Source organism: Gambusia affinis, linkage group LG23, assembly GCF_019740435.1.
Source record: "Gambusia affinis linkage group LG23, SWU_Gaff_1.0, whole genome shotgun sequence".
NCBI lineage: Eukaryota > Metazoa > Chordata > Actinopteri > Cyprinodontiformes > Poeciliidae > Gambusia > Gambusia affinis.
Window position 1 is genome coordinate 18,566,898 of NC_057890.1, and position 27,804 is coordinate 18,594,701.

General features: G+C 38.5%; 1 protein-coding gene across 4 annotated transcripts in view; it reads right to left on the minus strand.

Annotated features, from left to right (window-relative positions):
* usp6nl (USP6 N-terminal like) overlaps positions 1-26,654 on the minus strand; it is a 71,814-nt gene extending 45,160 nt beyond the window's left edge. The window contains exons 1-4 of one of the 4 annotated variants that reach the window (XM_044109077.1): positions 26,545-26,654; positions 25,085-25,303; positions 19,981-20,075; positions 8,450-8,975 (exon numbers count right to left, since the gene is read on the minus strand). In XM_044109077.1, the coding sequence (XP_043965012.1) occupies positions 8,450-8,519 (70 nt within the window). In that variant the 5' untranslated portion in view covers positions 8,520-8,975; positions 19,981-20,075; positions 25,085-25,303; positions 26,545-26,654. Of the gene's footprint in view, positions 1-2,222; positions 2,507-8,449; positions 8,976-19,980; positions 20,076-23,579; positions 23,872-25,084; positions 25,304-26,544 lie in introns of those variants that run through there. The other 3 variants (XM_044109081.1, XM_044109080.1, XM_044109078.1) reach the window with 3 other exon arrangements.
* Positions 26,655-27,804: the final 1,150 nt, after the last annotated feature.

The window sequence follows — 27,804 nt, forward strand, 5'->3', positions numbered from 1 at the left end:
TTCTGTCATGACTAATTAAGGTATTTAAGGCTAACCTGCATTTTTAAGAACACCCTGTCAGAAATAAACATTTAGTTTCCAAGGTATTTACTAAAATTATTTCTTTAATTTATATCTAAACTTTAATGTATTTAACAGAAATCTGTTCCTTGGAGGCTTAAGTTTTAAAGCCATTTACAGAATTTGACTGGATGATTCAAACTGAAGAAAACATATTAATTAGTTTTCTGTTAATCTAAAATCTGCAAATGCTAATCTTTAGTTATTTTAATGTAATCAGAAACATAAAATAAAACGGTGTTAAGCTTATTTGACTTTTAAAACTTCAACCTTTCAAACTCCAGACAGAGAAACCAGACAACAGGATATCAGGGGTAATTATTGGTCATAATTAACCAGACCTTTCCTGCTTTAGCTTCTTTCATCATAACCTCTGAGATGCTCAGTGACTAAAAGTAAACGTTAGCGATGGGAAATTCCTCCAACAGGTCAGATATATTGGTGCTATGCCGAATATGAATGAAATATAATATGCCACCGGACGCAGCAGCCGAGCAGAACTTTGTTTTTGTCATTTTGCACTATCTGGTATGATTTGGTGCATTTCTACAGGGAATATATTCCAAACTGGCAATAAAATAAGACAAATGTACAGCAGAATAACAGCAGGAAATAAAACACGATTGATGCTTTCAGAGGAAAACCAATCAGATTTGCAATGATTATGCTTTAGTCACTGTTTTTCTGAAATTTTAGAAAAACCAAAATATTTTAAGACTAAAATATTTGTAAAAAACAAACATATTTTTTGTGTTTTGTCCAAAAATTAGGGGGAAATGTAGCTGGAGGTTTATAGATGCGTCCTATGCAGTAATGGGAGTACTGAGCTAGTTTTGGTGAAAGAGTTGAGGTGATTTGACGGTGGGAACGTAGGGTTAGGGTAACCCTAACCCTAACCCTATCCATCCATAAATGGGATAGAGCCAAAAAAAAAATAATAATAAATTCACATAAAAACATAATGTTCTCATTTAACACGACTCAGGATCTATTTAAAATGTACCAAAATCGATTTTAAAACATAAAAATAAAAAGCAAATCCCCTGTCTGTCGGCCTCCATTTTGTGTCTACGCGAGCGTCACCACACAGCGGAACGTACGCATGCGCATAAAACACCACAATAGAGCGACAGCTACAGAGATGAAAGAGGGAGACTCAAACGACTCCATCAAACATTTGGACTTAATTTAGTTTTTAAGTAAGTCCAAGAAGACTGATGTTGACGAGGTTAGCCGAGCTCATATCGGTGAAAACGAAGATTACTTCGTAAACATCAAAAATGAACGGCGCTAAGCTACAGCGGAGCTAAGGTACGTCATTCCACTGTGATTGGTCAGAAGTTTGTTGCCATGTTTATGCAGAAATCCGCTCGGACAGTCCACCATCGGTTTTGCATGAATACGGCACATTTGGATTCTTCAACAATAACTAACAAAGCCTGTAAAATGGCTTAAAACTCCTGTAAGGAAATTCAACGTCCTCGTCCACGGAGGAGGCCGTTTACAGAAATATGGCGATCTCTCTGTGACAGCTTCATAACAAAATGGAGAATGGGAGTAATTCCATCTACATGCGAAAAATACTTTTCAACGTCTTCATTTATCATTTTGACTTGCAAAGCAGACTGGAGTAAATAATTTCGCTCCTTTGCACACCATTAAAGGAGAAATAATTGTGAATAATCGTTTTGAATTGAATCGTGATACAGTAAATAATTCCCACCTCTAGTTTCTACCATCATCTCAAACAACAAGGATTTAAAATAACAATCTGCCTGATTTCCTGAGGAACTTTTCCAAATCTTTCCAGCAACCACGAGAGGAGATCTGGACTCTTTTATTGGGATTAAAACTAGAATTTAGCGTTGAGCAGGACTAAATCTGATCCAGAAACTGTCAGCTTTTACGCTTCCTCATTATCTGCATTCTGTCGCCAGAGTTTTTCATGTGAAGGTGAAGTGTGAACACATCACACCACTGCAGCACAACATAACATTTGAATGTCTCATTCCCGCATGCAAAAGTTTCTAAATCTGTGAGTTGAGGTCAGCTGAGATAAAATCTGCACAATGAGCCTCATTTAAAAGCAGAACATCAAAACATCCCATCAGGCAGATGAACTTTGACCCTGCAGGAATGCCCTGGAGCTCCTCAGGCATTACCTCTTTTAAAGTTATCCAGCGGGTCGTCCAGACGAGCCTTGGCCCGCATCGATCCCGGTTCCGGCCGATCCGCAGCGTCAGAAACATGAACCGCTTCACGCCATCGGTGCTGAACGGCGCTCTGACACAGAGGGAGGAAGCAGCAGCGCGGGGCAGAGAGAAGTGAGATCACAGCCGCTGCTGTCACAATGCTGGCGTTTCAGAGTCGCTCCCACTCGCTGCATTCCCCCCCACTCCCACTCCACGCCACAACGAGCCGCTTTCAGAACCGAGCAGAACCAGACTGGAGATTTATCAGCTCCCAGCAGGATAAAAACACCCAGAAACTTTTCTGTTTTGCTTCTTTCTTTTTTTTTCTAATGATGACAGCTGCATGATGAAGAGCTGCCGTTAAAAGCTCGTTAAGATACTGGCGTGATGAGGCGTTTCACAGATCTGAGAGAAGGAAGGAGTTCTGCTCTAATCTGAACTTCATCTGCTGCATCAGAGCAGCGGATTCCTCTGAACTGATCCAGGACCGCAGCCGGATCAGTCAAAGGCCGGCCGGCGCAAAGATCCCTGATCCTGCTGCTAAAAATTACTTATTTTATCCCTAAAGAGGAAAAAAAGGTTAAAAACTTACATTTTACTGCAGAAAATGCACAGATTGCATTTTTACACATCTGATACCGATATCTGTTTAGAATTGGCTGATACCAATCCGATACAGAAAAGAAGTACTGAATTGATTAGAAATGTTGTTTTTTAACACAAACACACTGTAAAAACACAAAATCTTACTAAACTAGTTTCTAGTGCGAATATCTTGGTAAACTTGAAATAAGACCAACTTAAAGGTAACAAGATATAGAGGCTGGTTTTAAGTAAATAATTCCTTAATATTGAAAGTTCCTCGGCCCATTGGCAGATAAATTAACTGATAAGGGAAAATGTTTTATCAGTGAAATAATAATTAAAATAAACTGCAACAAAACTTTTCTCAAATGATTAAGAAAGTACAGTTAGATTCAAAATCAAAAATAAAGATTACAGTCAAAGCGCAAAATTATTTACAAAGAAATTTACCAGTTTGGGCTGCAGCTAATAATCATGTTAGTAACAGATTATTCTTATAATTAATCAGATGAAAACATTGGCACATTCTGCAGATTTTTCATTTCACTATTTTTTTGTAACTATTTTTTCCCCAGTACTATTTTTTATGTTTTAATACATCTTACAAACATATTTATTTAAATTAATTTCTATCTTCATTATTTTTTTCTATTTAATATTTATTTTTAAATGACCTGTACTTAATTGTTTTAAAACAAATTGTCTTTTCTGAATTTACTTTTTAAAATATTCAGAAAGTGGAAACTAAAGCGATGGTCCATATAAATATTTTAAAACGACTGTGGAAAACGTATTAAAAGAGATTTACACGGTTATTTATTATTAAAGAAGCTAAATGCAGAGGAATTGGGTGCTGTGTTCTGATTTTAGGAGAAAAATAATCATTATCTGTTTCCCCATTTACTGTTTATGTTCAGTAAAAACAACTTTAATCTCCATTTATTGTAGGACAGAAATAAAAACTTTCACTGTTCCTCTGCAGCAAACAGATCAACTTCCTCTCAACTTTCAATTATTTCTTCTTTTTGTCAGAAGCAGCACAGCTAATGTTGGTGTCATTTGAGCTTTAATGTTATAATTAAAGTAAACAGGAAGTTGAAGCAGACCAGAGATTCTCTGCAACAGAAACTAAATCTGATCTAAATATGTTTCATTTAAGCTCCACACCCTGGGCTCAGTGGGAGAGGCAGCAGTTTGAGCTGAAAGCTTGTTCTGCTGCAACAAGGTCACAATCTGTTGTTGCACAAAGGTCACTTAAACAAGGTCAGGTTTCTCAGATTGGTTGCTATGTGGTGCAGTTTGGAAAGTTACACACTCAAAATTTAACAGCAATAATTTGGGTTTAACTTTTAACTTTCAAAGTCATATTTTCACCATGTTATATATTTGAAATATATCGCTCTAGCTAAGTGTTGAGCACCAAACCAAATATTTAGTTAGCACGGTAAATAGTAAGTTGGAAGGTAAGAATATATTTAGCAAGCTAAAGATTTAGTTAGCTCAGAGTTAAATAAGCTTTAATGAGCTTAGAGTGAAATATTAGTTCATTAGCTAAATATTAAGCTAACTTTTAGCTAACTGCACATCTAACTAGCTCAGAGCTAAATATTCAGCTCCACAAATATCTAGGGAGTTTATAAATATTTAGCTTCTGAGCTAAATATTTAGCCAGCTCAGAGCTATCTAAATGTCTAACACAATCAGAGCTGGATATTCAGCTTGAGCTAAATATTTAGCTCCATAAATAGTGAGCCATCTAAATTTATAAGCCAAATATTTAACTAGCTCAAATAAAAAAAATATTTAGTTCCTAAGCTAAAGATTTACCTAGCTCAGAGTAATATATTTAGTTAGCAAGCTAAATATGTAGCTTTGTAAATATTTAGTGAGCTAGCTAAATATTTGGCGCTAAAATTGAACAATTAGCTCTAAGCTAGCTAAATGATTAAGTACTTATGTAGCTCAAAGCTAAATATGGAGTTTGCTGCTAAATAGTTAGGTTGCTAACTTTGGTTTGTTTATAAATTAATAAATAACATGATGAAATAAGAACATTGAAAAAAAATAACCCCCATTTTATCTCATGACAGGCTAAATAATCCAAATTATTGCTGTTTATTTTCAACTGCAACTTTGCAAACGGCCCCCCATGAGCTGCTGCGTTCGCATTAAGCTGAGAAGCAAAATATTGACGGAGGCTTTGTGTGATGTTTCATGATCTGCAGGCATCTGATGCATAATTTAATAAGTCAGGAGTAAACAGGGATCAATATAAACATAAAAGCAGTCCTTGGAGAATAAACAGCAGGCAGCTTCACCACAAAACCTGCAGGGTTTCCACTGTTCCTGACCAGCATCCATATTTCATTCACACATGCCTGCTAACTCGCTTAGCGCCCAGAGATGGAGCACAACGCACCATGAAAAACGCCGCTGCAGTCAATAAATACTCCAAGCTCGGTTCTGCCGACTGCTGTGGAAAATTGCAGAAACAAGATGATCTGCAGAGGCCAGAATAAACAAATTTCACACATAAAACAATGATGAAACATCCAAAAACTATCAAAATGTTCAATGACGAGGAGTTCAGACCCCCGGAAACAAAGCGATGGGTTTATCTCGAGTCAACATCTCAGCAGTTTGGGAGTTTTGGGTCATTTAAAGTCATTTCCTGTTTATTTGGGATCAAAACCCAAAAAGTGCTGCAGTAAGGTTATTTATCAGAGATCTACGACATGCTTTCAGCTGCCAGCTGTTTGTTCAACACTTTATTGAAGTAAAAATCAAACCTCCTGTTTCTTAAACTGTTTATTTTTATAAGATATTCATATCTTAATATTTCAGTCTGAAATGCAGATCAGAACATTTCTGTCCCAAATTAAAACAGAACTTTCTGTTTTTGATGGAAAACGTAAAATATCAGGCAATATTATTAATCTAATCAATTAAGGTTTTCCATTCATTACTATGATTTTCACAGTAAAGGCGAGACTGCAATGGCTGCTGGATCTTCCTGTTTATTTGCATCATGCCGTCTGTTCTGCTGTTGCATCATGTTCAGATGGAAGATGATGTAACAGAGAAGGCGGGGCTTAGAAAAAGCAGCTGAAACACTTCTAATTAAACTACACGACGTTCAAAGCAATTAATTATTTACCACCACATTTTAGACATAATTTATCAAATTAAGTGCAGATACGTGAACAGTAGGTTGTATCCATAATTATTATTTTTATTTTAAACTAGAGACTTCTGTAAAAAATAAAACAAATAAAAAATGCTTTTTGTGCTGAATGTTAAATATTTTTGCTCTTATTGGGTAAACAGAGGACACAACAAGGTGAAATAAGTTGAAGAACATGGCCGCTTCAAAAACAGGAAGTGGACTACAGCGCAGGGCATTCTGGGTAAATACAACCAAACCAAACGGTCTTTCATTAGCGGGAGGAATTGTTCACAATCTATCGAAATTCTCCAACCACTAAAATCTGACGCCTCCATTTGGAGAAGAAGGAAGTTTTGGAGGTTTTTGTGTTGTTTCCTTCAGTGGTTCTTGGTGCAGCGCCCCCACAGGCCAGGAGGGGAACAGGTTTGACTCAGAGCAGAGAGAAAGAGAACCACAGCAGCTGGAAATGGAGCAAATGTTGAAACTTTGGTCCAAAATCAAACCAAATCTACCAGCCTATCAGGTGTTGCTTGTGAAGAAAACAACTCTGATTCCTTCTCTAGCTGTGAGGCCGTTAAATGTCCTGAAATGACGTTTAAAATCCACCTGCTTTCTAACAAACAGCTGAGCTTGTGCTGCAGCTTGATCCTCTGCTGGATCTCCTGATCCTAAGTCCAGGTGGAGTTAATGAGGGCTGAGCTCCACTGAGCAGCAGTAAACCTCCGACAGGGATTGTTTAGAAACCAGGCGTGCTCCCAGCAGCCTTTATACAAAACACTGACCAGTCCGATCACAGTGACTCTGGAGGAGCTGCAGAGGTCACAACTCCAGCTATCCAAACTTTATATCCTGTCATGATAAAAAATGATGGAGGATGATAAACTGTGCCAAAATATCTTGTGAAAAACAATATCGTTTTGAGACCATTTTTAAGTGATAATAATTAAGAAAAATAAACTAGAGTTGGAAGACATTTAAATATCAAAAATAAATAAACAAACAAAAAAAAAACATGAAATGAAGTCTCTAAACAAAATTGTTCATTTAGTCTTTGATAAATGTGAGTAAAAAGAAAACGATTACACTAATGGAAATTATTCAGCCGTTTTTAATCTATCTATTCTGTATTTTTTGTTTTTTTGCAACAGGCTTATAAGTGACACGAAGATAAATGTCTGCCAAGTATTGATAAATTTATGCCTCACATTTTAACATTTTTATTTGTAAAAACAAAGAGAAAAACATTTATTTAAATTACTGGAGAATTTGATTTGAGTTTTTAGCAGAAGAGCTTTAAAAACATCCCTCTGTGTGAAATTAATCCTCATAATTTGTATTTTTCAACAATCAAACTTAATAAATGACATTTAGGATAAATAATAAGCTGTAAAAGTCGTATTGGGATCATCCGGTTTGGTTGAGTCGAGGTCAGCAGCTCCGTTATTTATCGAACACCAGAGCAACGCGACAAAAAGCCCTCTTCAGCCCAGACGGAGACGCGTCCAGCAGCAACACGGCCGTCTCCGGGGGACACGTCCACTTCATTCAGACAAACGACAGAGATACAAAACGATTAACTTCACCGTTAAATCTGACCGCGTTTCACTCACCGCGCTCTGAATTTAAATAAAACACTGATGGTGAGATTTCACAGAGATGGAAAGAAGAAACTAGTTTTTCTCTTCACTAACAGCAGCTAGCAGCTGTCTGACCCACAGACACAAAACAAGACGGACAGATTTCTGTCCAGCTCCATTAAAGCTGAAGAGTCCCTGGGTGAAGCAGCAGACGGACCAGAGAAGACATGGACAATTTTAGCAACAACCTTTTGTTTTCAAAAAACAAACTTTAATTTAGATAGTCCTTCAGAGAAAAACAAAACGGCATTTAGAAATGATGAGGAAACTCAATAACCAGCAAGTTCACCTTAAAGTGGCTCAGAAACAAACAGCCGCCATGTTTCCATCCAATCATCACTTTTAAAATGTCGCAGAGAGAAACGAGAATTAGTCGCATTTTCATCTGCTGGTTTGAACGAATCAACAGAGTGAAATTTCATCAATATCAGATGTTAATAAACAGGAAGCAGAAAATGCAAACAAGCACAAACCTGGTTAAAAACCTGGAATTTGGTGCCTCTGGTAAGGCACGACGCGTTTCCATTTCCTTTTAGAGCATTAATTTGTTTTCAGTAAATCCAAAAACTCAAGAGAGCATTAAACTTTTTTACAAAATTATGTTAATAATTTAGAATATTGCCGTTTTAATCGACCACAAATTAAATGCTTAAATATAAAAAAGAAAGTTACAAAAAAGAAGGACAACTGCAAATAGCCGTACAACTTCACTGCATTTAAATCTGTTGAATCGATTCACAAAGCTTTTCATTTGTGCTCCTCAAATGGAAACTGTAGCCGTTTGGTGATTTAAAAACCAGCACACACACCTCCGAATCGCGCGGCTGCCCGGTGCCTGGATGGAGACACCAGCTCTTTGACGATCTGAAGGACCTGCATGCTTATCCAGTGGGAGGAGCCATGAGGCGGCGGCGGCTCTTGCGCCCCTCAGCCTCATCGCTCATCAGCTGGCCCGCAGCATGACTCCTCCAGGACGCTGGTTTCCAGTGAAATCAAGGCTCTGCTTCCTGCTTCCTGTGTGTCGGGCGTCTTCAGTATTTCCTCCACTAACCGTCCGTCATGCTGTTTCACCTGCGTTGAGTGAAGCAGCAGCGTGGCGATGACCTCTCCGCTGCCGGCCGCCGCGGCGCAGCGCCCTCGTCATGCTGCGTGCGATCCGGAGCGGAGCCGTCCTCCGCCGGCTTGTTTCCGTCCCCGGCTGGATGCTGCAGATCAAAAGGTCCTGAGCGGTGGAACTTCCCGCTGCAGCTGGCTCCTCGATCTGCTCTTCACATCCTGCAGATCCTAATTAACGAGCCTGCAGCTCTTCCCTCCTCTCCTCTCATCGTGTTTCTGCTGTGGAGCGGAAACATGAGCAGAATGCAGACGGCTGAAGGAGCACAGATGATTTGTACCACCCAGGTAACGCCTTCTCGCTCCATCCTGCCTCCTTCTGCTGCTGCTGCTGCTCTGATCATTTTCATCCAACAGCCATGAAATTAAAGCCCTTAAATTTGCTGTTTTTGCTGGAATGAGCCTCAGAAAAAGCTGCCAGTTTTCATCTGATCATCAGAAATCAGAGCTTTTATTTCATCATTATTGCAGAAATGAGTCAATACAGATGAATTAAAGGATCATATTTGATTTGAATTCAGATGAAATCATATTTAACATGAAATGTTTTTCTCATAAAGTTTATTATTTATTGAGATCAGAATGATATTACAATTCTCTTGTTTGTTTGATGAAAAGTTTCAATAAATACCAACAATTGTAAATAAATCTCATTATTCTTGCAGAACTGAGTCTTGCTGCAGGTGAATTAGAAGATCGTATTTGAATAAGATTTTTTTCGTATCATTTATTGTGATAAGATTTGGATTTCTTGTTTTCATGATAAATTCCCATTAATTTAGGTTAAAATCCCCCAAAACTGTCTGGAATGTTAGTTTTACTATTTTCTTTACTGTTTCAATGAAAATTATCAATAAATACCAAAAAATAGCTAATCATGATTAATGGGAACTACGCTGAGTGATTCATGGTTCAAATCACACAAAGAAGCACGTTAGAAATAAGAACGTTTTTGTAATGTGGTGAAAGAACAGATTAAAAACTATAAATGTATTTGGTGTTAACTTCATATGTCTAATTAATTCAATAATTTTCACAGCAAAAATGTTTTTTAAATTGAAAATGTCTCTTATTTTATTGATGTGCAAACTGCACTAAAATTAATTTCTATTTTTAAAAAAGAAGAATTTAAAGCTTCATGTGTTGGATGAAGATCCTGCAGAAAGCAGCAGCAGCGTTTCTGGTTCCAACAGCCACCATAAAACAACGTTCAAATGATCCAAACATAAAAACCAGGCTCACACACACACACACACACACACACACACACACACACACACACACACACACACACCCACACACTGCATGAAGCTCTGTGATAAAGTGTCAGTATATTTGTCTCCTCCGGCTGTACAACAGAAACCCCAATTACTGCCTGGCTGGACTCTCTGCAGATGCTGTTGCTATGGTTACGGCCTGGCGTTGCTAGGCTGTGACCCCACTCAGCGAGGTGAAGATTTTTACAAACATGAAAGCGAGAAGCTTCTAGTGTCATTTATGAAAGCATCACATAACTGACCAGAAACTGTTTCATTTTACTTCCAAAAGAAAGAACAGGAATCTGGAGCAAAAGTTTGAATTTATCGCATCTTTTCAGAATTTATCGCATCTTTTCAGAATTTATCGCATCTTTCCAGAAACATTCACAATAAATTCCCCAAACATCTGAGCAAACTCTTTATGAAGTTATCAACAATCTTCTGGTATAAATCTATTTTTCTGTGGGCGGTCCAATAGGAACGAAGATGTTAACAGGACTAAGCAATAAATCAATTAATCACACACGATAAATTCAAATAATAAAAGTTTAATAATGTTATTCTCCACTTTAATATGGATGCAAACATCTAACAACCAGCAGGAAGCAGCTACTTTTCACTTCCTGCCACTTTTCCTGTCTAAGTTCAATGATTATTATTCTTTAAATCAACTTTAGAATTCAGGTTTGTTTATTTTGTAAATTGTTTTCTGGTGTGAAATGTCCTGTAGAAATTAAAGTTTTAATAATGTAGTGTTAAATTCATTTAAATTGGTCATTTTGTAGCTACAGGGCACATCGTGTAGTCGTCATGGAGACGCTACAGAAAGCAAAAACTACAAAAAGAAAGAGATTTACTCATTTGGATTAAAAATGGATCTTGGATCAAATTGTGAGACAGTAAAATATTCCCACGGTTACTAAAAAAAATCTCTCCCAATTCAACGTGAATATCTGGACGTTTTCAACCAACCATGAAAAGGTCATCATAAATCAGGATTTACTGATTAAACTGATTTTTTTGTGCAAATTGTCTCAACAAAATTAAACAGAACCCTTCTGTCAACACGAAGTAGGCAAAAGGATGGATGTGAGCTACACCTATTTTTATCCGCCTCTTTCAAGCCTCAACAAGACATAATCAATCGATCTGCATCTCCAGAGGATCAGATGAAGGTCTGGATGAGAGCGGAGCGAGCAGCGGGCCTCCTGAGGCGAAATGGATCGAGTTTCGACCGGGAGAGGAAGCAGGACGGAGCCGAAGGAGCCGACCAACAATCAGCGGATCAATAAATCCTCATCAGATTGGAAGAGGAGAGAATCAGTCGGTGTGTTTTGATCTGCAGCTGGAGGTCAGGATGACGGAGGAGAGTGAAAACAGATCAAATTAGAGCCGGAGCGACGTTATAAACACAGACGTAATTAATTACATTTCTAAAAACCATCCAGGACTCTTCAGATCTAAACTAGTTTACTGGTTTTATTGGGTTGAGATTCAACGTCTGGATTTTTTACTTTGTTAAAAACATAAAATATTCCATTTATTTGATCTCATAATTTATCTGTCAGCAAGTCATTTATTTTTATCTGAACAAGTATGGAGGGATGGATGGATGGATGGATGTATGGATGGATGATGGATGGATGATGGATGGATGGATGGATGGATGTTTAAATGTCAGGATTGTTTCTTCCTGCTCTCTGGATTTTAACAGTTTCCTCTCCTTGCAAATATTTTGCAAAAACAAAAAAACCCATTTAGTTTGAGTGATGCTGACTCCCACCTGCAGGTGGCAGTGTTTCTTACTTCTACCACGCTGCTGCCTCAGCCATCCTGTCAAGTTTTTGTCTGTTATCAATATGGTGATTACCAAAATCGATTTATCTATGTTCTCTAAAGATTTAATGTGTCTGCTCCTGTTGTTCTTCAAAATGTAGATTTTTGGATTTAATGGGGAAAAAATATTGCAAATATCAACCAGACAGAATCGATATTCAACAACCTGCATTTCCACAGAATCTGCTGAAGATTTCAAAATAAAAGCCTCAGAAGGAAAAATGGAAGCTTTAACAATAACAACCACGTTTCACTTCCTTCACCTTTATTTTCTGTCACATCTGAGGTGAAAAACGAACCAATCAGCTCGGCAGCCATCATTCATAACGGCCATTAAATGTTGAAGGGAAGCTAAATGCTATCCGAAGCGCTGACTCGACGTTTCCCTCCTCACTCCAACTTTCCCGCTTCCTGTCCCGCTGCGCCGTTCTGCCTGGTACACTTCCTGTTTGCCTGCCCTCGTGTCACTTCCTGCTCAAAGCAAGCAGCTTTTTTATTTCACGTTTTTCTATAACTGAGCATTGAAAAGTCGCCACATTCATTCAATATATGAATAATAAATCTAGAACTGTGAAAACAAAAACAAAGCAGATTGTATATAAATGTAGAAGTTTTAAAAGAAACTAAAATATTGTCTTAATGAACATACAAGAGGAAAAATTAGTTTCAGAGAATTATAACAATTCACTTCATTGAGTTAAATAAATTTCAAACCAATTTCATTTTATCATGAATCATTTCTGAATTCAAATCTTTTTTTATGTAATATATGTATGGGTGCTGTGGAGTTCCTCAGGGCCGTGCGCTCGGTCCTGTCAGTAGTTTATAATTATCGTGCTCGTATCTCTGCCGGGACATCAGACTGAGTTCCTCCTGCTCTGCCGTGTTTCCTGGGTGTTTTTCAGGACCAACTCGCTCTGACGCTGTAATAATTACACCACCAGCTTCAGGTCTACAAGACGCAGCTTGTCCAACGTCTCCACACCGAGGACGGATGGATCCATCTTTCTGAGGACAGCAGATAAAAACACGGCAGAGCCGCTCGGCTCACCATGGCAACCAAATACAGAGCGACCATGAACGGCTGGCGGAGAGGAAACACGTCTCTGTTTGTGTGAAGGGAGGAGGAAACAAGCTGCAGCTCCAATCTGAGGTGTTTTTTATTATCTGTAGCAAAGTTTCAGCTTCTTCCTCAAACATCTGCAGCTGAATTACCTTCAGTTTAGTTTCACTGAATCTGCAGGGAGTTTCAGCTGTAATAAAAGCTCAAGTTTATCCTTTTATGGCCTGATGACACGTTTGTTCCTATCAGTCCACAGAAACCGAGACTAACACCCAAGGTCTGCTGGAAACGTAGCAAAGACTGAGATTAAAGAGCAAATTCAGGCCACAGGAAGCATCCAAACATTCAGCGTTACAGGAAAACTGCATCAGATGTAGAGAAAATGTAAACAGATTCTGACAAAAATGATCCTGACTCGAAACGTTTTCCAGTTAAAAAGCATCTAAATTCCCAAAGTTGGGATGATGGATAAGAAGTGGAGTACAGAAATTAAAATAAGCAATAAAAACAATAAATGTTTGTAAATATGCAGTAGAAAATGTAATAGTTCATTTTCTACTGCATCTTTTCAAGTTGTCACAGGGAGAAATTGAACCAGGGCTCAATCGATTAGTCACGATTAATTGATTATTGAAATAATCATCAACTGATTTAGGATTAACTGTAAGATACAGACTCAGAAAAAGGTTCTTTAAATCAATTCTACACTGAACTACAGCAGCAGTTTTAGCTTCACCTGGTTTAAATTCTGTAAACAAACAAAATAAAATCCCTATTAATGAACTTTTGCATCCATTTATTAAATTAAGAAGTAATCAATATATCAAATGTTTCTTTTCTTATTGGAAAATAAGAATTAAATTGTTTATTTGCTTCTTCTTTTTCTAATATATAAAATAAGCTGAGGTAGTTAAATAAAAAAATTAGCAGAATATGGCTTTTTTATGTGATAACTTGATTAATCGTGATAATAATTGATTATTACAATAATCATTAGCTGTGGCTCTAAATTGAACTCATTTCTGTTACAACCCAGAGTGGAGATGGAGGTAAACGGACCACAGCCAGAACGCCAAATGGAAACAAAGTGAAACATAAAGTAGAGTCACACCCGCTGCAAAACCTGCTTCTGTAAAGAAACTAAACTCTGAGCTGCATGCCAGAACCGAAGAAAACTAAATGTTTCAGGGAGTTTCTGTACTGAGGATTTGGCCAAAATCCCTCCAGAGATCCAACTCTTCTGGTTTTTAATTCCCTTCCATTGAACTCTGGAACATTTCTGACTTTATCTGATTTTAGTCATGGATCCCAGAGTTTGGAGCCTCGGTTTGCTCATGGTGGAACAGGTTTGGGGGTCACTGGACCAGCTTCCTTCTGCTGCCCTGATAACTCCAGCAGAGCTTCCTTCCTGTAAGACCGACCAGTCACACCTTTAGCCCATCATATGACATCCAACGCAAAGAGAGAAGCTGGAAAAACGGCATTTTTCCACTCAGCTGGCATCATTTCAGACACTGACTCAGAGCCTGCAGCTTCCAGTCTTCAAACGTCACATAAAACATTGGCAAGAAAAGAAGAAATTCTCTGAAATTACAATAGTGGGTACACTTCTGCTAAGCCGCTAATCCGCTAATAGCTAAGCTAGTTTTGGAAATGTTTAGCACTCTTAGCTTCCCCTAAATTATATTTTCGGGGTAAATTCTAAAGCACTAATTCAATTAGCTGTTGTATAACGATGTACTACATTGTAGCATTTGTTCCTGAGACAAAATGGGATCAACATGATTTAAATTAGCGCGCTAGCATTAGTTTCTGCTAAATACTATGTCATTGTAGCTCATTAACAAAACTAGCTTTTTAGTTAACGGCGCCACATTTGAGTAATTATAATACACATTTTTCCATTTTTCACTTCAATGTTTCAGATTAAACACATTTTAATATTGAACAAAGATAACCTGAGGAAATAAGATGTTTTTCAAAATTTGATTTCATTTATTAAGAGGAAAATAATCTATCCACATCAAACTGGCACTTTGTGGAAACATATTTACCCCCTAACCTTCGTTCCGCTCTGCTATCACCAGCTAGCGGTTTCCGCTGTGCAGAAGCTCAGGCTTCAGAGGACAGATTCCTCTCAGATTGCTGCCGAGTCGTGTGGCTTTAAAGAAGAATGGGAGGAAACTCTCCGAGGAGAGATAATCAATCTGAAGGTTTATACTCTGCGGTAAGTGAATTACATCTCCACAGCTTCTGCTTTAGAGGAATCTGTGCCACGCTGATAAAACAGCTGGCAAAACAAGGCGGGTTCTGGAAAGACCGACCACAAAAACACAGGTTTACTGCTGCTGCTGGGAAACGGTTAGAAAACCCTTTAATGCTGCTACTGTGCGCTTCAATGTGTCATCTGGTTGGAAATCTACTCTGACCTTTAACCCCCTAATCCTCATTCAAGTTCAAATTGGCAGCAGGGAATGCTGGAGGGGATAAATCCTGGTGGAGGCCAGGAGGAACCCGCCCGACCGGTGCAGCCATGTCTTTCCTCAGACGTTTCCCAACAGTTACCAACCTTCCTAGCAAGCAGACTTGAGTCACTCTGGACCGAGACGTGTCAGAGGAGGCCTCCGAGTGCAGCCGTGCAAACAAAAACAAAGCAAAAATAACTGGAAACACCAGGGAGCAATTTGGAAATGAAGAGGCAGCCATAACAACCACTGCTGCATAAACGCATTAGCAGCGGCGCTATTAGAGAGGAACTGTGGAGGAGTTATTTGGAGCTGCAGTGAGTAGGATGCTGAATGACAGGAGCTGCAGGGACATGTTGGGCCCTTCTACCCAACGAACACAAAAGGCTCAGCTGAGAGCAGCACACCCCCACTAAACAACCAAAACCAACCATCTGGGCCCTGAAAGGGACCCATTACACTAAATTCACTTTTTGAACGTTTTTATTCTGCCAGTCGGGTCCCCACTGCTTCTAAAAACAACACAAACTAAAAAAAAAAGAAGCTGTTTTTGGTCAATAAGTTCAGAATTTCTGGTGTCTGGAAAATGAGCTGTTACCTAGCAACCAGAGTTTGGTCAGCTGGTACAATGGCTGCTGGAAAAGAAAACCGTTTTGTTGTCGACTTGCCCTCCAGAAAACTACTTGCTGCATCATCCTGTTTGGTTGTGCAGAAGGCTCCCCTTTTGCTTGTCAAAGATGTACAGTTGTATAATTGTGCATCTGTTTGCAGACATTTTCACATGTGAGTGTAAACATTGAGCTGGGGGCGTGGCCAGCAGCTGCTCATTTGCATTTAAAGGGACAGCGGCTCTAAAACAGCTGATCTAAGAATGATTTTAAACAAAATGGCCGTGTTTTGAACAGTCCATAGATCAATCCAGGCCCAACAGATGACCTTTAAATGACCTTTTTTTAAACAGGTCATTTTAAAAAAAACATCTGGAGTCTCTACGTGACTACAGATGTTTTGTTTGTTAATATTTCCAGCATGAAATCATGTCAAAACTTTTGTTTTGCTTAATTTTTCTACTCCTTAGCCACCCAACTAAACTTACCTGTCACCATAGTATCTATTTATTTATTTTTTAATTTTATTAACAGTGATTATTTCTTTAAATTTCAACAACAAGCAAAACTAGCATCACTACCAAAAACACTAATAACAATAAATAGTAATTATATTATTAATAATAATAATAATATGTTTCTATGAACAGGTTCATGTTTGGATTTTGTTCAATATTCAAATTCTTTCAGTTTGACTCAAATTTTATTCTAATAGTTTCATATTTTAAAACTCTAATTCACTTATTAACTTATAAATTGTCAATTAGGTTTAAACAATTTTGAATGTTTTCTGCTAATTGTTTGTTTTTGGCTGCATAAGGAACTAGAACTGTCTGTCGTTTCACTATTTGAATGAATTTAATAATTTAGATTTTATAAATAGTTTTTTTCTAAATATTGATTATTATTAGAGCTTTTTTTTCCTAATATTGTAACTCTTGTACTATAGTTTTGTAATTATTGCCCAGATTTCGGGTGGGATTAGTGGTTTTGCGATATTTTTTGAGACTTTGACCGTATCTGATACTCCTGTGTTTTCTAGCTTTTAATCAGAGCTGCGGGTTTTTGTGGAAAGACGTAACGACCTGTTAGGTCGGGGCGCTGCAGCGTAGCGAACGCGGCCGAGTCGAGCAGATGGAGACCAGATGAGGCTGAGCGGCAGATAATTACAGCCCTCTGCAGCCAGACGCACCGGCTGACATCCGTCTCCCTCCGACAGGCAGGGAGGAAGGTGAGTTAGGTGAAGGACAGATCGGTGGGTCTGACCTACAAACTGTCCTCCTACTGAAGGAAACGCCTCAAAATGTCACATTAGATGATTTACAACATGCAGGAGATCAACTTCTAGCTTCATTCTGACACTTTTTATCAACAGAAAGAAGTCCTGAGTTTAGTTTGGTTGTTTTCTGGACAGAATAACCAACAGAGCTGTCATTAACTTTAACTGAGTAAAACCCAAACAGATTCAACACACATCTTTAAAGAACTTGTGTCTGACGTGTTCTAAAAGCATTTAAAGAGTAAAACTGATATCAGCTGGCTTTACTCTACAAAACACCAACAAAACGATACGAAGCCTCTCTTCCTCGTTTCTCAGGCTGTTCTTTAGAAAGATGACAAAGTTCTGGTTTGATGGGTCCAAAGTGGAGCTTTATGTCCATCAGACAAACACTCCATCCCCACCGTAAAGCACGGTGGTGGCAGCATCATGTCAGACAGAGAACATTGATTTTCCATCAGGACAACGATCCAAAGCATTTAGCTACAGCTGAGCAGAAAAGGTTTGACGAAAACCAGGTGGAGGTTCTGCAGTGGCCTAGTCAAAGCCCAGACCTGTTCACAGCTGAGCAGTTTAGCAGGAAAAATGGAGGAAAACTGAATCCAATCCAAGTGTAAACACTATTTATGCAACGACTTATTTTATATCTCATGTTTTTATTTAATTGTTTTTATTTTGCAGAAATCAGTTTTCAGATTTTCTTTGACAGAATAATCTTTTTTTTTGCTCATGATTGAGTCAAAAATCAGTGGGAGTGAATACTTCCTACAGGATGTGGGAGTGAATACTTCCTACAGACTGTGGGAGTGAATACTTCCTACAGGCTGTGGAACTTCAGGAACGGTGTTGGGTGAGATATGAACCAACTGGACCTGTTCAGGAACCAGACAGTTGGTTCAGTGGCGTTTCCAGAACCAGAACCAGAACCAGAACCAAACAGGATCATAAATCCTGAATTGAAACTGCTGGTTCTATTCCTGCAGTGCAGAAGAATCAGAACCGGCTCCAAGATGAACCTCTAATCTTCTGTTGAACCTCATAAAAACGTGGAAGCCCGGACCAATCGGATCCGACCTCGTTAAGAGTCTCATTAGCAGCAGAGTGAGCCAGTCCCCCCCCCTCTCTGTGCTGCTGGGGGGTAATTAAGGTAATTAGCTCAGGGTATCAACATTGTCAACCGTCTCCAGGCGAGTCCATCAGAGGTTGGGATGAATAATGGAGGACATGAAAGACCTTCCCTCAGATCTGCGGCTGCTTGCTGAGCTCATTCAGCTCACACTAAAGCAACAAAAACATGGTTTCCAGTTTCAGTCGACGTGTTTATAGAAAACAAGATGGCCGCTCGCCGATACATTTTACGTTTTGTCAAATTCTGACCAAAAATATCAGTGGACTTTAAGAGACTTAGCAACACATGGTGAGGATGTTAAAGGGTTAATAGAGGAGCCATGTTGGGATGACGTCCTGAAGGCGGAGCTTCAGGAGTTTTAAAGAGACAGGCGATAAATATGTAGCGTTTCTATAACAACTGAAGGTAACATAATTACTTGATCCTGCTATAAAACGGCTGCCATGTGTCTGGAAAACACACAATACTGTGGGAAGACAAAGATGGCTGAATTAATCCATGTATAGTAATGAAAAGTTAAGTGGAAGGACAAAAGATGGATTATGAAATAAAGATGATTTAAGAGTTTGCCTCTGAAGCTTCTTTAATCGGAAACATTTGATAATCTTAATCATGCAGTGATAATAGATACAGTGATAGAAATCTACTCTGCTGTAATAGATACAGTGATAATAGATGCTGCAGCAGCAGCAGCTGCAGCAGGATGATGTCAGAGGCAGCAGAACCTCCCAGAGCTGCAGAACTGGAGGGAAATGTTGAACAACTGGACCGTAACTCATAAAACCAACCAGAAACAGAAAAATGTGACACTGAAAAGCAAAAGGAGGAACGACATGAGAAGGGTTTCCAACGCAGCGCTGAGAGGAGACATGATGACCCTGATCAGAACCGGATCAGAACCAAATCAGAACCGGATCAGAACCGGATCAGAACTGGATCAGAACTGGATGTGACCGAGTTCTGGTCTGACATTAACATTTTAACTCAGATTTCAAGAGTTTATGGTTCTTATTAGAGAAACTATTAAAACAGAAATGAGTTTTAATATGAATCTATGAGAGAAATTTCTATGGAAAGAATGAATGAATGAATGAATGAATGAATGAATGAATGAATGAATGAATGAATGAATGAATGATATTTCTCTCCCAGGGCACAAACAAGTCTTTTTTCATTATCGAGTTTTGTTTTCCAAAACATTTTCACTCAGAAAACTGATCGTTACCAGAACCAGAACCAACCAGAACCAACCAGAACTGGATCAGTGAAACAGCTTCAGAGCCAGATTTGAACCTGAAAACTGTTCAGATAATCAGCAAGAAAAACTGCAAAGTGAGTCTCAACCGAAGTGAGTTCTTAGAATAAATAGAATTAAAATAGAACAGAATATTCTAATTTCTCCACAGAAATTAGAATATTCTGTGGGAATAAATAACTGAGGGGTTTTTAGCATCAAAACTGTGATAAATATTATAAATATTCTGGGCGTCTCCTTTTAACTTTCACTGCGTTAGACTCCACTGCTGAAAACAGAATAAAACCTGAACTGGACCAGCGCCAGTCAGAGCACCAAACTGGTCCCACTTACTCATGGTGGGAGCGCGGGGGTGGGGGGCAGGGCGAGGCCTGGGTGGGGCAGGTGAGGCTGATCTCCGCTGGGTCCTTCTGAGGGGAACTCATGACCTGCAGAGGAACCAGAACCAGAATCATTCTGACAGCAAAATCACCAAAACTTTGATTCCTAAAGACATAAAACATCTTTAATCTGCTGTATTAAAGATGTTTATATACATACAGAAAAAATAATAAATACAAAAGCTTTGATTTTTATGACAGGATGTCTGTTGTTTCATGAGGGAGAGAAGAGGAGATTCCTACAGGCCAAGATTCAATCTGAATTTTTATTCAGATTTTGTGTCTGGACAGCGTTATGAGAACAAACATGGCTTCCCTCGGCTGACTGAAGACGGGTTTCTGGTAACGACCGTCTTGTCGGGGACAGAAACGTCGGCGGGTAAATTACCCGCTGCGTGTTTGAGCCGTTAGCGGCGCGCCGACACAGCCGGACCAGATTACAGTAATCTGATGACGGCGTGTGGTGATGGGGGTAATTTGATCGCTGCAGGGAAAAGATGCAGGTGATGGACAAACGAAGCAGATGTGAAGGACTGAAAGAAATTATAAATAAATCTCTATTTAGGTTAAAAAAATATGATTTCATTCATGATATAAATCATAATACATATACAGTTCTAGTTAAGTTGTTTTATTTTGTTTCTTTTGGCCTAAACCTTAATGGGGAAGACTAAAAGAAGGCGGAATTCATGTATAATAATGGAAAGTTAAGTGGAAGGAAAAAGTTCAGAGGATTGTGAAGCTAAACTGATTTTTTTGGAGAATTTGAGCTGCACTGCTGGACCATTTCAACCCATCTCAGAGTGTTGGCACCGCAGAGGTCTGCCACCATAACTAACTTTACTTTCCACACTTCCTGCCAGTTTGACATTTTCTACAAATGTCAGATCTCACTTCTTTTTTCCAAATGACTAACAGCAACTCGTTTAAAGCATCTCTGATCTGAACTAACTATGAAAAATTAGGTTCAAACTAAATGTAGTAATATGTCGACTGTAACAACAGGAAGGAAAGCAAAAAATCATGGATGAATTTTCTGTTTGCAAAATACAAAACCAAGAAAAACAAACAATTTGAAGACTAAAAGTAAAATTCAGACGAGAACTTTGACAAGTTCTGGATGGAAGGTTCTGTTGCTACGAAACGAACCCTGACAGTCTGGGAAGCCATGTGACAAACGGGCAAATCAGCTGCCCTTTCAACAGGAAAACACACACACACACGCACACACACAAACACACACACACACACACACACACGGTCGGGTAGATTCAATTGTCTGCAGCACAGATTGAAAAGCAACTCGAGGAGATGAACTAATCTGCGGCGGCTGACCTCGACAACTGCCAGCTTTTTCCATTTCCTGTCCGTCACAGAGCCTCAGATCGGCTCCGGCCACAGGGCGCCCAGAGGACGAGGGGCGTCAGGGGTTGATTACTTATTCAAGAGTAAGAGCTCAGGTGAAAGTGCTGCGTTAAAACCTGATGTTTGACTGGAATGACGACAAAAACGTATCCAAACCAACATGTCTCGTCCAGTATTTGCCTCCAGACTTTGACTAGGCCTAGCCCTGCCACAATAACTAAATTTTCTGGATGATAAATTGTCCCAGAGCTTATTGTGATAAACGATAATATTGTTGTTTAAAGACCATTTTCAAGTAATATAACAGTAATGACATAATAAAACAAGGAAACATTCTCAAAGATAAACTTTAAATTCTAATGAACACTTCACACTTTCACATTTTAAATATACAAATAAATAAACAAGATAACAGAAACAATGAATTAAATGGATTATTAAGTCTGTGGAGACAAAATAATCCTTAAAAAGGTTTAGTTGAGACTAAAGTTTCAGACTGAAGACTTTTACCAGCCAGTTTTTGACAGAAACAGAAAAATGATAAATAATGCAAGTGTTGTTTTAATTTATCATAAGATTAACGGATTAATTGATTTATTTCTTATTGCAACAGGACTATTTCACTACAGAACATTCAGATGTGGATTTACTGCTGCTGTTCTCTCTGAAACCTTTTAGCCTACTTCATGTTGTCAGACTGGTACCACTAAATCAAGTTCCTGATTTGACTGGTTTCTCTGTTATCTGCCCTGGCTTTGGCTTATGTTGTAAATCAAAGTTATTTCATGATTTTACAAGTTTCACACAGGTTTAGGTTGGTTTCAAAAAGCCTTTTTTGCCATTTTCTTACTGAATAAAACAATAATTCATCCACATTTCTTTGTTTTCCTTCCTGTTGTTACAAGTCGACTGTTTTGCATTTAAAAAAATCACTTTAAACTAATTCTTATCTCCAGAAAATGAGGTCATTACCGAGCTAAGAGGAGTATGTTGCGTTTTCAGAGATAAGCAGCAGGAATGCAGAGATTGATAACAGATTCTCTTTGGTGAAAACAATTTCAGATCCAATCTGCAGCCAGCAGATATATCATAATTTCTATCATTACACTAACATTTTATGCATGACCGCTTAGACTTTGACGCTGATCGTTTGAAATGACTAAGCGTTATTTATCTGCAGCTGAACACAAACGTGTAAAAGTTGAGTTGAGTATTTTTGCAGGGCGCTGTGTTTGGGACTCTACTGTAAAATGCCACGTCGTACCAAAAGCAGCACGATTTCTTTCTTGGAAAGGTCAGATTGTTGAAAAAACGCAGAATGAAGAGTCTATCTGTTCATCTTATCTTCATGGGTGTCTGTTTACAACAGAAGCCTGACATGTTTGACCCCATCAAACTGTCTTCAGAACAGCTTTTTCTAAGAATCTGAGACAATTATTGGAAAATATGATAACTTAGCTCAATTTTAAAGTGTTTCAAATAAACCCTGAAGGCAGTTTAGGAAGCGTTCAGGCAGGAATGTTTTACAAACTCTTTAATGGTAAATCTATTCCTCCTGCTGTTTTTCCACAGCCTGACTTGATTTTCCCTGGAATGTTGATTTGATTCTCTGGCATTTTATTAAAGTTTTAAGTCAGAACATGGAAGAAGTTGATCCCTGCGATGATTCAAAGCTAGAAAATGAAAGCTGATGAAGTAGAAAGCCTGACCCTGACACATACATCCATGTGGTGTGCTGATTTCTGACATTCTGGAGAATAAAACAATCACAGAGGGCAATTAAACCTTCTTCAAGGTGTTTCCGGGAGATTGTTTACCTTTTAACTGCTCGGCAAACTGAAAGCTGTTTGAGCCAACCTACAACACACACCTTGTGTTTTCAAATTGTAAATCTGCCTTAAGCCGCATTATCCTGAAGCAGTATAGGACAGAGTCAAGCTAGCAGCAATTAGATTATTTTTCTTACCGCAGTTTTCAAAATAAAAATTTAATCCACAAAACAAAACAAAAAACCGCCGTAAATTATATCTTAAATCGCCACATTAATTGCATTAAGTATTATCTTTGCATATCTAGCAAAACAAAATATAGCTTGTCCAAATTAAACCCTACTTCCCACACAATCTATGTTTTATTTTGAAAGAACTCCAATCGCTACCGGCTACCATTCCCGTAAACTTCACATACCTTACTGCGAAAGGTAACTATCCCGTTTCGTGAAGCAAAAAATATCCCATAATGACCAACTTTATACAACCAAGTCTCGTTGAAAGCCGCATCCGATAACCGCGGGTGATATCCGCATGAATTCTGGCTTTAAAACAAAAACAACTGCAGTCCTTGTTTCATAAAAAAAACGCTGAAAAGCAGAAGCAGCTCGGAGCTCATCACTAGGACTGGCAGGCCAGTGCAGCCAATCAGAAGCCAGAAGGGATCCGAGTGGAGGCGCTGATTGGTTGAGCACTTTGTATGGAGTCCACTGCAGGGGAGCGAATAAAATTACAACAATTAGCCCAGTCAGGACCGGAAGTACAATTACTCATATTTGATATTCAAAGTCACAACTGCCTGCTGTTGGCCCCTACTGTAATTTGAGAAAAATAATAATTGTTATTAATTATTAATTGTCAAATGTAACATTTGGGTTTGTTTGTTTTATGTCTTTAAATTTGAATAAATCACTAAATTCTTAAAAAAAAAATAAATAAAAAATCAACTTCCGTAATATCTATTGTATCATAGATAATTTTACATGCATTATTTAGTGCAGAATTTTACATTTTTGTAGAACATTTAGTTATATGCCTGTTATAGTAGTTATTTAAACATTATATGTATGTTTCTCTTTTTATTTCAATAAATCACTTTGAAACCATGTTTTTCTGCCCAAAGGTACCAAATTCATTCAGATTCCTGAATTTGTGCGCTTCAGCCGCCACTTTACTTGGCAACTATTGCTGCTGGCTAAATTTGTGGTATAGCTACTTTTCCTTTAACATTAAATTTTAAAATAAGATAATAACTGTATCTGCAGGAAAATTAAGGACCTGTAATTCTTTCATATTCTTGAACTTTGCTCTAAATGTTTTGGACAGGTTTTGTACATCTGTCATAAATCTAACAGGAAACTAAATGTCTCCATCAGTACTCCGGGAGTTAATAATTAAAGGTTTCTTGAAGAGAGATTTATGTTCTGGTTAAGACTGAAGCTGAATTAGTCACTGATTAGGATGTAGTGCTGATTTCAGATAAAATTTGTGTGATATCAATTTAAGCTTTTCTTGTATAATTTAGTTAAAATGTATTCTTCGTTTAAACCCAATTAGCATCAATATAACCAAGTTGATAAGACGTCGAGAGTGCTTTTATTTTGTAGGTTGCAACCGGACGTATGTTAGCGTAACTCCGCTAGCTCCACGGTAGCAGTGGGGGGTTGGCTATGTAGGCCTCGGTGAATACAAATAAGTACAAAGTTAAAATAATAAAACATGAATAACATTTTCAGCACTGTAATCAACCAAGCTGAATAAATCCAATCTGATCCCCGGTGGAGAGCAGAAAAGCCCCGGCGCCGCCTTCATCCCGCCCTGCAGGAGCACCACCGTCTCCCCGATGACTGACAGCCGTGTTTGGTGTCGGGGATCCGGACAAGTTTCCGCTCCGACTCCGCCTCAACCTCCGAACCCGCTCACCTTGCTTCCAACACGAAGGCTCCGCTTGCTTCACATCGCCTGCGGGTAAAATCCCTTCTCATTCCTGGAGTGTTAGCGGTGAGTATCCATGGTCCCGTAACCAGGAAGTCCGGAGCACTTCTGAAAGTCGGCGTGTGTGTGTGTGGGGGGGGGGAAGGATCCAGGATCCCAGCCAGGTAGCAGAAAGCGCCGCCCGCCGGGCTGGTCTGATCCCAGCGGCTGAAACACATCCAGCACCTGGTCACCTGCCTGAAAACATTCTCAACCCTCCCAATAAAACACTAAAGTCTTCAGTTTGCGTTCCTTTTGGTTCTACATCACAGGTTTTTGGATTCATTTATTTTTAAAATATTTTTTTCTCATATAAAACATGAACAAAAATTTGTATTTTGTTAACAAATAAATACATAACTATATTTTAATTAAATACTATTAGTAAATTAATCTTCTATTAAACAATTAAATTCAAAAATGCTTTATTAATCCCAAAGGAAAATTAAATGTTGTAACTGCTATCAATTCAACATTTATTGTAGATGATTTTTCCACCATTTCTTAAAGGACATAACAGACAGAAAACCTGTAAATTATTCAGAATCAGAAAAATCTGTGCGTCAATTCAGACAAGTTTGGAGCTAAGAGGGAACTTCTGCATTGATTTGGTGTCTAGTAATGATTGGATGAATCTTCTTGTACTTTAAATCTTAAATTTTATCTCCCTGTAAATTATAGTTATTTAGAAATAAACCGTCCAGAAGGGATGCAGATAGAAACTCCTCAAGCTGAACCAAAACGCTGCAGAGATTTTAAAGGGAAGCTGTGAGTTTAGCCTCCAGGTGAACTTTTCCCATCAGCGGATTAAACTTTCTTATCTCTGCATCTCTGAGCAGCCGGGTCGGTTCTGTGTTTCAGGAACCGCTCCGTCCCGGTCGCCGCGTTGCTGTTTACATATCAACATCTGCTACATCTGATCTCCAGTGTCACCTGCAAGCTCTGGTTTGTTTAGAGAAAAATAGCTTTTTTATACTTTAAATGTGTCGAATAAATGTTTGTGTTATTTCTTCGTTCAGGTCTAAAGTGGAAAACATATTCCTGGAAAGCTGAAAGCGCTTACATTTCATTCCAATCCGACACAATATTGAAAATAATTGCGTGTTTTCTTTTGTTATTAATTAAAAAACTGTGGTCTTCAAAAGTGTTAGGAAAAACTGAAATGTAAATATTTGTTAATACTTTATACTTAAACTAACGTTTAAGAAACTTAAACAGTACACATAAATTAAATTATGAGTTCCAGTTTGTGAGATTAATGGTGAAATATCAGTCTTTAAACTGGAATTAGTTATATTTTTCATAACGTTTCTTAAATTCTGGAGTTCAGCTCAAATTATTTCAACCTTTCCAAGTGATAAAACAGAATCAATTAGCCGCTTTAACGAGTTAAAATCCGTCAAACTCACCATGTTGGACTCAGAACACCTGTTAACGGTTTCAGTTCATCTTCTTCTTCCGTCTGTTGGCAGAGTTGCACCGCCATCTGCTGGTTAAAAGCTGGAACCGCATTTCCAACATCCTCAGCAATCTTGGATTTTTGTCTTGTCACCTCAGCTCAGATGATTCATAAATACTGACATATTAAACTGAACTGCATTCTGGGTATTTTTAGCTGCGTAAACATGGCTTCTGTTGTAATTTAATAAACTGAATTAAATTAAAGGGATTATCAGAATAAACAGTCTGTTCTCAGGCAGACCGTCGGTCTGATTTAATCTGACTCTGAATGGATCCGTTCGTTCACTTCACAGGTTCTCACTTATTGAACACGTCCATCAGCTGCCAGGGAGCCAGAAGCTGAATCTCAGGAGAATAAACTATTATTTATAATATAATGGATTATTGTATCCAGGGAGGATATTTTAATGGCTGAAAGGTTGATGTTTAATATTAAACAAGGTCAATGTTTGATATGGGAAAGCAGAACAATAAACTGAATAGACCAACATGTTTTCAAGCAGATCAGAGATTTTCTCAGAGTTCTGAGCCCAGTTTTTAGTCAAAGTTTAAATAGTTAATAAAGTTTAACATTATTTAATGACAGGTATTTCTACTGAGGCCAGGATTTAAATACAGAGCCTGGAAAACAGGGCGGATGGTTGGATAACAAGATGAATGTTCTCTGTGTTTGCTATTGATCAGTTCTTCCAGTGAATCATGAACCTTTAATATTTGCTGGATTACAACAATCTGATCAGTAATCTGATTAATAATCTAATCTGCTCATAATTACTGTCTCTCTCCACATCAGGGCATGAACCCGTTTCTTTCCCCCACTTCCGCCTAAACCTAAACACCGACCGCAAGTCCTGAGCAGCCGGAAGTCAGCAAAGCTGATCTGTATGCTCCTTCAGTACCACAGCGCCGCCGCTAGATGGCAGCATTGCACCACATGCTCTGAACTCTTCTTCTATCTGTTTTTACTGCCTGCTGCTGCGAGCTGAGTTATTACATAAGCAGAAAAATCAGCAGTATTTCACCGAACAAAGCCGGTGAGTCACTTCAGCTCTTCAAAGCAAACAGAAACGGAAATATGGAGGAATAAAAACGAGAATAAACGGCCTTCCTTTGATCACCACTGTAATTGAATTACCTGCATACCACAGAAGGGCTTTATTTGGATTTTTCGTCTCATTTTCAGATGGATTCAAAGAGCAGCTTTTAAA